Source organism: Sander lucioperca, chromosome 13 (genome assembly GCF_008315115.2).
Source record: "Sander lucioperca isolate FBNREF2018 chromosome 13, SLUC_FBN_1.2, whole genome shotgun sequence".
In the NCBI taxonomy this organism is placed as follows: Eukaryota; Metazoa; Chordata; class Actinopteri; order Perciformes; family Percidae; genus Sander; species Sander lucioperca.
The window spans coordinates 25,108,117-25,120,616 of record NC_050185.1 but is presented as its reverse complement, the minus strand read 5'-3'; the positions used below and the strand labels follow the sequence as shown (position 1 = coordinate 25,120,616).

At 45.4% G+C, this 12,500-nt stretch overlaps 3 protein-coding genes across 10 annotated transcripts in view; 1 reads left to right on the top strand and 2 right to left on the bottom strand.

Moving 5' to 3' along the window:
- LOC116062750 (complement C1q-like protein 4) overlaps positions 1–12,500 on the bottom strand; it is a 222,943-nt gene that overhangs the window by 3,438 nt on the left and 207,005 nt on the right. For 2 of the 5 annotated variants that reach the window (XM_035990851.1, XM_035990852.1), the window contains 2 exons: positions 4,984–5,002; positions 2,659–2,700 (listed from right to left, as the gene is read on the bottom strand). In XM_035990851.1, the coding sequence (XP_035846744.1) occupies positions 2,659–2,700; positions 4,984–5,002 (61 nt within the window). Of the gene's footprint in view, positions 1–2,658; positions 2,713–4,983; positions 5,005–6,754; positions 7,007–12,500 lie in introns of those variants that run through there. The other 3 variants (XM_035990853.1, XM_031317387.2, XM_035990854.1) reach the window with 3 other exon arrangements.
- Positions 1–12,500, top strand: part of LOC116055009 (E3 ubiquitin/ISG15 ligase TRIM25-like) — a 247,759-nt gene that overhangs the window by 38,812 nt on the left and 196,447 nt on the right. The window lies entirely within an intron of this gene.
- Positions 9,715–12,500, bottom strand: part of LOC116062752 (nuclear cap-binding protein subunit 3-like) — an 18,292-nt gene continuing 15,506 nt past the window's right edge. The window contains 2 exon segments of the mRNA XM_035990804.1: positions 9,715–10,235; positions 10,238–10,312. Of these exon segments, the coding sequence (XP_035846697.1) occupies positions 9,982–10,235; positions 10,238–10,312 (329 nt within the window). The 3' untranslated portion in view covers positions 9,715–9,981.

Genomic DNA, 12,500 nt, shown 5'->3' with positions numbered 1-12,500 from the left:
GAGACATTGGGGGCTTAAAACACCATCAAGCAAGAATTTGGCCCACCCATGAGAAAGAGAGAGACATCATGGCTTGAAAACAAGTGAAGCATGGCAGTTGGTCAAGGCCACACACTCTCTCTCCTCCTCAACAGCATTTAAAGCTACAGACACAGAAATGGTACATCCTAAGGAAAGCTCATTGTGGGACTGGCTCTAGACCAGGGGTCACCAACCTTTTTATAACTGAGAGCTACTTCCTGGGTACTGAGTCATACGAAGGGCTACCAGTTTGATACGCTCTTCTGAAATAACTAATTTGCTCAGTTTGCCTTTAGTTATATATGATTATTAATGATTAATGATACTCATCTATGTGAAGACACTGATCACGTTAATGATTTCTCACAATAATTATCAACAATGACTTAACAAGGTGGGAAACAGATAATGTCAATATTCACTTTTCATTTTTAGAACAGGCCTGAGGGCTACTCATGTGGTCCTTGGGGGCTACCTGGTGCCCACGGGCACCGTGTTGGTGACCCCTGCTCTAGTGGCTGTAATTCTGCACCAAGGCTGAATTTCGGGAAAGAGACTTCAGATACAGTATTAGGGGACCACTAAGGTCTATATAAAAGAGACTTCAGATACAGTATTAGGGGACCACTAAGGTCTATATAAAGAGACTTCAGATACAGTATTAGGGGACCACTAAGGTCTATATAAAGAGACTTCAGATACAGTATTAGGGGACCACTAAGGTCTATATAAAGAGACTTCAGATACAGTATTAGGGGACCACTAAGGTCTATATAAAAGAGACTTCAGATACAGTATTAGGGGACCACTAAGGTCTATATAAAGAGACTTCAGATACAGTATTAGGGGACCACTAAGGTCTATATAAAAGAGACTTCAGATACAGTATTAGGGGACCACTAAGGTCTATATAAAGAGACTTCAGATACAGTATTAGGGGACCACTAAGGTCTATATAAAAGAGACTTCAGATACAGTATTAGGGACCACTAAGGTCTATATAAAGAGACTTCAGATACAGTATTAGGGGACCACTAAGGTCTATATAAAGAGACTTCAGATACAGTATTAGGGGACCACTAAGGTCTATATAAAAGAGACTTCAGATACAGTATTAGGGACCACTAAGGTCTATATAAAAGAGACTTCAGATACAGTATTAGGGACCACTAAGGTCTATATAAAGAGACTTCAGATACAGTATTAGGGGACCACTAAGGTCTATATAAAGAGACTTCAGATACAGTATTAGGGGACCACTAAGGTCTATATAAAGAGACTTCAGATACAGTATTAGGGGACCACTAAGGGTCTATATAAAGAGACTTCAGATACAGTATTAGGGGACCACTAAGGTCTATATAAAGAGACTTCAGATACAGTATTAGGGGACCACTAAGGTCTATATAAAGAGACTTCAGATACAGTATTAGGGGACCACTAAGGTCTATATAAAAGAGACTTCAGATACAGTATTAGGGGACCACTAAGGTCTATATAAAGAGACTTCAGATACAGTATTAGGGGACCACTAAGGTCTATATAAAAGAGACTTCAGATACAGTATTAGGGGACCACTAAGGTCTATATAAAGAGACTTCAGATACAGTATTAGGGGACCACTAAGGTCTATATAAAGAGACTTCAGATACAGTATTAGGGGACCACTAAGGTCTATATAAAAGAGACTTCAGATACAGTATTAGGGACCACTAAGGTCTATATAAAGAGACTTCAGATACAGTATTAGGGGACCACTAAGGTCTATATAAAGAGACTTCAGATACAGTATTAGGGGACCACTAAGGTCTATATAAAAGAGACTTCAGATACAGTATTAGGGGACCACTAAGGTCTATATAAAGAGACTTCAGATACAGTATTAGGGGACCACTAAGGTCTATATAAAGAGACTTCAGATACAGTATTAGGGGACCACTAAGGTCTATATAAAGAGACTTCAGATACAGTATTAGGGGACCACTAAGGTCTATATAAAAGAGACTTCAGATACAGTATTAGGGACCACTAAGGTCTATATAAAGAGACTTCAGATACAGTATTAGGGGACCACTAAGGTCTATATAAAGAGACTTCAGATACAGTATTAGGGGACCACTAAGGTCTATATAAAAGAGACTTCAGATACAGTATTAGGGACCACTAAGGTCTATATAAAAGAGACTTCAGATACAGTATTAGGGACCACTAAGGTCTATATAAAGAGACTTCAGATACAGTATTAGGGGACCACTAAGGTCTATATAAAGAGACTTCAGATACAGTATTAGAGGACCACTAAGGTCTATATAAAGAGACTTCAGATACAGTATTAGGGGACCACTAAGGTCTATATAAAGAGACTTCAGATACAGTATTAGGGGACCACTAAGGTCTATATAAAGAGACTTCAGATACAGTATTAGGGGACCACTAAGGCCTAAAAGCATCCAAAAAGCAGCATGTCATAGAACCTTAAAATTTTGTCTATTTGTGTGTGTAGATTTCTTCTAAATTTACCAGAAGTTAGAAGTGTTTGGCCAACATGATTTTATTTAGTAAAAATGAAATGTCTCGCTGTAAATCTCTCAGCAGCAGAAGCAGCCGGCAGCAAGAACAATGATCAGAGAACAATACCTATCTGTTGTTGCTTCAGCTTGTCCACTTCAGTCTTCTGCTGTGCTGCTTGTTCTGCAAAACCAGAGACAGTTTCTTTAGAGCAGGGGTTCTCAACCTTTTGCAAGCTGGGCCCCCCCAAAGCTGGTTCATTGCAGTTGGGCCCCCCCTTCCCGGCGTCACCCCCACTACACCACCTTGCATAGATAGATAGATAGATAGATAGATAGCCCTAGGCTAGGCTATTATTTTTAGGCCCACACTATTATTATTATTATTATTATTATTATTATTGTTATTATTGTCATCAGTAGCGGTAGGTATTGTTATAATTGGCAGTAGCACCAGACTTCTAATGTGAGCTTGCAGGCATTATTATTATTATTATTATTATTATTATTATTATTATCATGAGTAGTAGTAGGCCTATTATCATTACTAGGCTATTGCTATAATTGGGAATTGGCACCAGACCTCTGATATGAATTCATGCTTTATTACTGTTATTATTACTGGGCCTAACAGTAGGCAGATCATCTCTATTTTCTACAGAAGCTTGCAGGTAGCTGATGTTAATGTGAGACCTGAGCCAGGTATGATTCATCGTACCTTCAAAGCTTTTTTGCAGCTGGTGGTGCGTCGGTTACCTCGTTGGTCCTCACTAGAAATCTCTCTATTTGTTTGGTTTTGAAATAATTTGGATGTGGATTAGTTGTGTTTTCAATAAGTTGAGGCTATGATGTAACGATGTGTGTGTGTGTGTGCAGCCTGGACGCGGAGTGGTGTGTGTCTCCTCTCTGCTCTGACTGCAGGCTGGGACTGCTCCGCGAGGCTACTGAGAGACTGACCGCCTGGGAGGGCTTTTGGACGGGGGAGGGGCTCACGGCAGCACCCGCTGCTCGTTGAGCACATAACTGCAGAGTGATACGTGTTTTCGAGTCTCCAAACACCACAAAAGTCTCCAATAACACCAGTAAAAGTCGCTAGATTTGTCGCTAGTCACTTTTGACAAAAAAAGTCGCCAGGAGGATGACTTGTTTTACAGTTGTGCGGAGGCTCCACACAGAGCTTCCTCCGTAGCCTACGTACGTAAGTGGTACTTGTGCACTGGTGTGTGCGTGAGCCAGCATATGTGTGTGTGTGTGTGTGTGTGTGTGTGTGTGTGTGTGTGTGTGGGTGTGTGTGTGTGTGTGTGTGTGTGTGTGTGTGTGTGTGTGTGGTAGAGGGAGAAGTGAGAGAGTGACGGCGTTTAGCTTTAGAGCGAGTACCGACTCTAGAGTTATAGTGAGAGAAACAAAGTGTCTCCTCTGTTCTTTCTGACCACGGTGGAGATCTGGAGCAGGAGAAGTTAACCCTCTCCTTGATCTCATGTTGTTATAGAGAAGGAGAACCAGGAGAAGTTAACCCTCTCCTTGAGTTCATGTTGTTTATGGAGAAGGAGAACCAGGAAATGAGTCGGGGAGGAAATGCAACGCTACCCAGCCACGACCGAGCGACGTGTAGTTACATTACATTACGTGATTTTTATTTATTTTTTTCCTCCCATCCTGTAGCCTACTCGCGCCCCCCCAGGGGGCCGGGCCCCACCGGTTGAGAACCACTGACGTAGAGGATACACTTTAACACTTTTTGTTTTTTTTCCTCCGCCACTAGTCTTATTAACAAGGCCCGGAAACCACCCTGACTCTCTCCACACCCCACCTCTGGCTCTACATGCCACTGTACTTAATCTGCTCTTTTCATCTTAACTCTTACTCTCTTATTTTTAATACGTTCTCTGTGTGTATATACATATATATATATATATATATATATATATATATATATATATATATATATATATATACTTATATTGTTTGTTCTGTTTAACCTGTTTGTTTAAGTTATTTTAGGGAATGTGACATGCACCTACAACACCAGAACAAATTCCTTGTATGTGTAAAAAACATACTTGGCAATAAAGCTTTTCTGATAACAACAAATAACAGACAGACAGGGATGGACTGCAAAAATAAATAAGAAATAAAAACAGAACACATTTTAAAAACAAGCACAGACATGTTGATATATTTGATTTAAGTAGGACTTGAATTCAGTATGTGAAATAAAAACCTGCAGTTTAAGCTGACTTTGCAAGTCATTCCATGAAGTTGGAGCACTGTAGCTAAAAGCAGTTTTGCCAAACTCTGTTTTAGTTTTAGTCCATCAAGTGTCCCAGTGAGCTATTTCAGTGAGTCAGCATGCACAATACCAGGACCTCTCCTAAGAGGAATGCAGCCATTACTACTGTCATGTCAACATGTCTGCCGTGAAAAAGGTCTATACCTTTCAGTTGTTGAGTCCGATTGTCCACTTCAGTCTTCTGCTGTGCTGCTTTTTCTGCAAAATCAGAGACAAAACTTTGTCAGCTTCTTCTCACTGCAGCTTGAGTTTCTTTGGACATTTTCCTAGACTTGCAAAGATTAGTGTATTAGTCATCAACTATTAAATAAATCTCCAACTATTCTGATAATCGATTAATCAGTTTGAGCATTTGAATATATTTCTGCTATCCAGTGCTTAATTTGTAAAGTGGGAGATCCCGGAGTGCAGAGGGGGGGGTGGATCCGGCGACTGAAAACGGGAGTTGGAGGTAAAAAAAATGACACTGCCTACGTAGCTTCTCTGACTAAAAAAACCAAAACAACGCTGTGTGTACATCAGGGCAAAGTTTATTTTTATTTCAGAACGTGCACTGCATCGGTACGAAATGTAAAAAAAAAATAAATAAATACACTGCAACAATCGTTTTCACAAGCAGCAATTATCCATCGGACTATTAAATTAACCAAAAAACCCACCGTGGTCTCCACATTCTTGATCGGCAGAAACGGTTTTTGCTTGTTTGGGATCCGACCGGCCAGCGTGTTTGAAAAAGTTAAACAAACTTTGTTGTCTTTTTGACATTTTTCCCCTGAGTGAAATGAGGCTATAACAGCAGTCTCAACCAGCACAAGCGCTTGTGTCACTTGAAATGTCTCCCCTCCCTCCGTCCTTCTCCCCCCTCTGCCTCCCCTCCCTCCCTCTCTCTCGCCTGTCTCCCCTCCCTCCGTCTCCTCTCCCCCCTCTGTCTCCCCTCCCTCCGTCCTTCTCCCCCCTCTGCCTCCCCTCCCTCCCTCTCTCTCGCCTGTCTCCCCTCCCTCCGTCTCCTCTCCCCCCTCTGTCTCCCCTCCCTCCGTCCCTCTCCCCCCTCTGTCTCCCCTCCCTCCCTCTCTCTCGCCTGTCTCCCCTCCCTCCGTCTCCTCTCCCCCCTCTGTCTCCCCTCCCTCCGTCCTTCTCCCCCCTCTGCCTCCCCTCCCTCCCTCTCTCTCGCCTGTCTCCCCTCCCTCCGTCTCCTCTCCCCCCTCTGTCTCCCCTCCCTCCATCTCCTCTCCCCCCTCTGTCTCCCCTCCCTCCGTCCTTCTCCCCCCTCTGCCTCCCTCCCTCCCTCTCTCTCGCCTGTCTCCCCTCCCTCCGTCTCCTCTCCCCCCTCTGTCTCCCCTCCCTCCGTCTCCTCTCCCCCCTCTGTCTCCCCTCCCTCCGTCCTTCTCCCCCCTCTGCCTCCCCTCCCTCCCTCTCTCTCGCCTGTCTCCCCTCCCTCCGTCTCCTCTCCCCCCTCTGTCTCCCCTCCCTCCGTCCCTCCCCCCCCCTCTGCCTCCCCTCCCTCCGTCCCTCTCCCCCCTCTGTCTCCCCTCCCTCCATCCCTCTCCCCCCTCTGTCTCCCCTCCCTCCGTCTCCTCTCCCCCCTCTGTCTCCCCTCCCTCCGTCCCTCTCCCCCCTCTGCCTCCCCTCCCTCCGTCCCTCTCCCCCCTCTGTCTCCCCTCCCTCCATCCCTCTCCCCCCTCTGTCTCCCCTCCCTCTTAATCTGAAAATTCACCTCAAAATGCATCGAAAATGCAAACATGAGATTTTTATGGAACTTCAGTGGGGAATAAAGACTAACAAGACAACATTGAACACTACATTATTTTTTTCATTTAGGCGGTTTATTTTTCATAGTGACACAGGATCCAACGTCGGAGGTGCCGGAACATGTTCCGGCTCAAATTAAGCCCCGCTGCTATGACACGGTGTAAAACAACAGTGGTCATTGCTGTACCTTGAGTCTGCAGGAATTCTCTCTGCAACGTCGTCACGTCAGCCTTCAGTCGAACCAACGAGGCGGTCATCTCTCTCAGCGCAGCGTAGATGTCTTGAGGAAAACTCTTCTGATAATCGGTACATTCACTTGGGGAGACGGAGCCGAGCAGCAGCCACAGCGTAAAACTCACAGAGATCTTCATTCTCACACTGGCAGCTTACTGTTGAACTGTGCCGTCTGTAAACCTGTGTGAGCTTTATGTAGAAACCTACAGCAACAAAAAAGGGTGTGTGTGAACACAAATCAATCGTACTTTGCATGATGTAGGGTGAAACGTCAGTATGAAGAACAAAGATGGGAACCAGTTTATTTTAATGTTACACTTACCTGTACAAGCAGAACATGATGCCTTTTTAAAGGGCAACTTCTGTATTTTTCTAACTTTGTTTCCCCATGTTTTTGTGTCTGTTAGAGCAGGGCCTGCTGTGTGTCTGTCTTTTGTGAGTGTTTTTCTCTGCTATATTGCAGCTCCATGGGCAGTGCAACTGGGAGCACCTTGGCCAGTCTCCCAGAGTCCTTAAAGCCTGAGACACACCGAGCCGATAATCCGCCGTCAGACAGTCTGGCGAGGTCAGCGACTCGAGTCTGTTCGGTGTGTTCCGTGCCGTCGTCTGTCCGAGGGGCCGTCGGCCTTCATTCTGGCCGAGCTGACATGTTGAATCGGAAGGTGGGCACTGCTGGCAGTCGGACTCAATGACCCATCTGATTGGTGGAGCACTAAACCCGGAAACGGGGAGCGGGATGAGCGTGATAAGGGTCTCTCAAAATCTGACGAAAATCTTTTAAACTGACCTTTGTCGATCTGAAATGAAGACAGATTCAGCAAATGCACGGCCTATTTCTCTCTTCAAATGTTTTCAGAAACACTGTGGCAGGTGGATTTTTAAATCTACCTGCCACAGGGACTTTTTACCAGCCAGTTTTTTTTGCCTCATAAAGGTGAAAAACAGGAAGTGCTGTGTCTCTATGATCCTATCCTGTCCTATTGATGGTAGCCTACAGGTGGACATTGCTCCGTCATCACGTGCTGTAGTGGGGGGGCCACCTTGATAATCCTGCATAGGGGTTCACATAGACAGTGAAAGTTGCAAAAAAAGTTTCAATTTGTTTTGTATAGTTCATTAAAAATAAAAGGAAACTTGTTTTGGGGAGAATAATAATTATTACTATTAATGAATTACTCTAGTCTGAGTTTATTAGTAACCATAAAGGCTCAGGATGCTGCAAATGTTGGTATAATATGAAAATGGCTGGTGGATTTAAGACAAAAAAAAAATTATTTATTGAATGAATCAAATATGAACATCTGTCACTGTCAGTGGCTTGTTGATCTTTACATTGTTAATTAATTTCTGATCCTGGCCTGACACACACACACACACACACACACACACACACACACACACACACACACACACATTCATACGGTTTGATAAAGTACTTATTGGACTTTAACTTATCATTGCACTTACAATAGCGAGCGTAGCTGTCCTCAATTTAGGACATTGTGTAGTCTCATCTCCGGTTCTTCCTGCATCCACCGTGTGTGTGTGTGTGTGTGTGTGTGTGTGTGTGTGTGTGTGTGTGTGTGTGTGTGTGTGTGTGTGTGTGTGTGTGTGTGTGTGTGTGAGTCACGGGGGGAACTAAGCAGCCCCACCCTCTGCAGAGAGCTGACGGGATTGAAACAGCATGTTAAAATGTTTACAGGTAGGCAGGACGGTCTGAAATGTTTTGCACGGTCTTTCGCTGTTTGTTCTGTTGGTAAATGTGAGATGTCACTGTCCACCATCTCCTCGCTAACGTAGGAATGATTTATTTAAACTTTGGCCGGGTGAGAGAAATGATGATTCATGTTTGGGAGCAGATTGTTTTGGGACCACAAAGGTCTATATAAAAGAGACTTCAGATACAGTATTAGGGGACCACTAAGGTCTATATAAAGAGACTTCAGATACAGTATTAGGGGACCACTAAGGTCTATATAAAGAGACTTCAGATACAGTATTAGGGGACCACTAAGGTCTATATAAAGAGACTTCAGATACAGTATTAGGGGACCACTAAGGTCTATATAAAGAGACTTCAGATACAGTATTAGGGGACCACTAAGGTCTATATAAAGAGACTTCAGATACAGTATTAGGGGACCACTAAGGTCTATATAAAGAGACTTCAGATACAGTATTAGAGGACCACTAAGGCCTATATAAAGAGACTTCAGATACAGTATTAGGGGACCACTAAGGTCTATATAAAAACATCCAAAAAAGCAGCATGTCATAGGACCTTTAACTTCACAGGACATGATCACCTGTTTCCTGGGTGAAAGTCTTGTGTCCCCCCCCCGACCTCCTCCCTACGAGGATCTTCACGCTCTTATAGTATACGTATATGACATCATAAATACTACAATCCAGACCAGTCACACAGCTTTACTTTCAGAGATAATATGTACCACTGCTTCATGACAACAGGCTGATTTATTGACACTGGAGACGAGAAACAAAAACACACGTCGGCATTAGAACATTATTATTATCATTATTATAATTATTGGGAGTTTGATTTTCTTTTCGGTTGGATCTGGATATTAAAACAACAAAACACCATCAGGAGATCTCTACTTTACACTGACAAGATATGTTAACAGCCACTTCCTACAGGGGCCCTCGGAGCCTCTGGACCCCCGAAGGCCCTGGACCCCCTCAAAGCCCCTGGACCCCCGAAGGCCCCCTAGACCCCCGAAGGCCCTGGATCCCCAAAGTCCCTGGACCCTCGAAGGCCCCCTGGACTCCCTGGACACCCGAAGGCCCCCTGGACCCTCGGAGGCCCCCCCAAAGGCCCTGGACCCTTGAAGGCCCCCTGGACCCTCGAAGGCCCCCTGGACCCTCGAAGGCCCTGGACCACCGGAGGCCCCCCCAAAGGCCCTGGACCCCCGAAGGCCCCCCGAACCCTCGAAGGCCCCCTGGACCCTTGGGGCCCTTTCAGTTCAGTAAATCTGTTCTGGAGACACGAAATAAAAACTAAAGAGAACCAGCCCACTGGCCTCAGGTCTGCAGTCTGCTCTTTATATTTCTGTTCATGGAGAAAAGATGTGAAGTTCAGAAAGAGAAGCACCTGGTCCCCCAGCCCCCCCACCCCTGGCCCCGCTCCCCTGGTCCCTGGCCCCGCCCCCCTATGGCCCTTCAGGCGTCCGAGTCCTCGCTGCTGTCGCGGCTGATCTCGATCTGCAGCGAGGGCAGGTGGTCCAGCCGGCTCTTCTTGATCCTGGTCGACACGCGCTCCTGTTTCTGCTTGATCATGGCGCCCCACATCTTCTGCAGCGTCGAGTCATCTTCCTCCTCCACCTCCTCGTCTTCCTTTCTGCCGGCGCCCTCGCTGGCGTCCTTCCTCCCCGCGGAGGATGAGGATGAGGAGGAGGAGGGGAACAGGCCCGCTGGCGGCTGCTGGGCCTGCGCTCGCTGCGTCCTGCGCCGCTGTCGTCTTCCACGGAGCCCAGTCTGCTCCACAGACCGCCTAAAGGACACACAAACGTTACTGCTGATGTTGCCTTTCTTTAAAGGTGCCCTGCCACACGTATTTCATTACTTTGTGGTAATGTCTGAAGGTCTAGGATTGGACTCTGTAACATTTTTTGTGGAAAAAATGCCTTGGTTACCTTGTTTCAAGCCATTCTAGCGTGGTATAGAAAGCCTGCAGGAAGACTCAGCTCGACTTGGGCCAGTTCTAAGCTAAGCTGCTTGACTCTGATTGGCTAACAGCTAGCCAATGAGAGCCTGGCTATCAGCATCCTTTACCCAGCACAACTGGGCGAGCTCATGAATAGTAATGAGCTCAGGCAACATGATGTCAGACTGACCAGCTTTTGTAATTGGCCTGATTTCTCACATTCACGACATTACACAAACACATATGGACCAAACATATTTCAAAAAATGCAAGTAAAAACGGTTTTGTGTAGCAGGGCACCTTTAAATAATTGTTCATTTCTTATACTGAAGTTGCACTGTTGAAACTGTATGACAATCTATACCAGCATATAAAGAGAAATTAAAAGGGGGAGGGTTTTGAAACCGACAGGCTAGTTAACGCATTTTTGTCTTCTGCTAGTTTTCTACACAGGTTGACCAGTGGCTGCGAAATTGTGAATGACAAGTCATGTTCCGCAATAAACGTGCACAAACGTATTTTTAAGTCGCAGACATGGTCAGTCGCAGGCAACGGTGTGTCAGCTGTTAACAGCTGCTCCCGGCAAAGTTGTGGTAAGTTTGAGTGCACGGGCAGCGGCTCTATGACCGGGATCTAACCCATGACGAGCAAGCAGCACTTTCTTACCGCTGCTGGCAGATAGTAGCTTCCTCGAGCAAAAACGTGCAAAAACGAGCACCAGGCTCTCTCAGTCTCTGGCACCAACTGCCAAAAGGCTCGCCGTCTCTACCTGCTTCTTCTATCCACGCCCAGCGCCATTTATTTTTGAGTCCTTTATCTATGGGTAGGACATCATCCCCGGGCTTCATGAACTTGCGCTCCGTGCTTTGACCGACAACGCTAACGTGACGTATGGATCTCAATCACACCGTGTAGCCAGGACCCGCCCTGCTCCGCTTCTGATAGGCTTGTAACGTACGTTACAGCTGCTGCTACTTTTGAACGTACACGTTCCACCAAAACAAGTTCCTTCCTGAGACTATTTAGCAGAGGCCCCGTGGCTCCGTCCGGAGCTTAGCGCCTCCCAAGACGATTGTGATTGGTTTAACCTAGAGCTGCACCGATAGACCGGCCGGTGACCAGAACTGGCCGGTCTTCACGTGCTCGGCCATGACCGGCGACCGGCAGGTCAGTCTGACATATGGTGATTTCATGCTGGTCAACGCTACAATTAACTGACAACATAAGTTATACCAGTTACAGTTCTCAAGGACGCACACACACACGGACGCCACAGCACGGACGCCACAGCACGCTCTCTTTCTCCTTTCTCTCAACTTTTCCGCCGTGTGTCGGCGCTATTCTCCCACATGTAGGAACCTGGTGAATTAACCTGCAACATGTCAGCTGTTTGGGAATTCTTCAGCGTGTGAGCAGAAGATAACAAGTTTGCAATATGCAACACCTGCAAGGAGAAAGTAGGGCGTGGAGGGACGACACCAAAAACCTAAATCACATTTCTTTAGTTGATATTGATGTGAAAAGAAGGAAATGGTTCTAACATTGCTCTTTAGATGTGTGTGAATGTCCCACACCAGGAGTAATTTATATAGTTCTATTTTATAGTGATCCATTATCTGTTCAACACATGTTCTATTAAAGAAAAGATAGAAAATATGTGTGTGTGCTGTAAAGTGGTTAGAAAAAATGAAATCAGAATCGGCTAAAATCGGTATCGGCTGGTCTAACTCAAAGAAAATCGGAATCGGCCTAGAAAGTTGTTTAGTTTAACCCTCTTGTATCGTCTTCCCGTCGACCATGCACTTGTTCTCCGGTTCGGTTTGCCTCTTTATAAAGCATTAAGTAGCCTGTACATGATCACCCAATTCTGTGTTACATCTTTTTGGCCAACTTCAGAACTTATTACCACTAGTTTTACACGTCTTTATGGAATTGATGGTGAAGAAATCTCATTTACATGAAGTTAGGCCTAATTATTGAGTGAAGTGAATATTTGATTAGTTTCTAACACATTTGTTAGGAGTTTGTTTCCTTC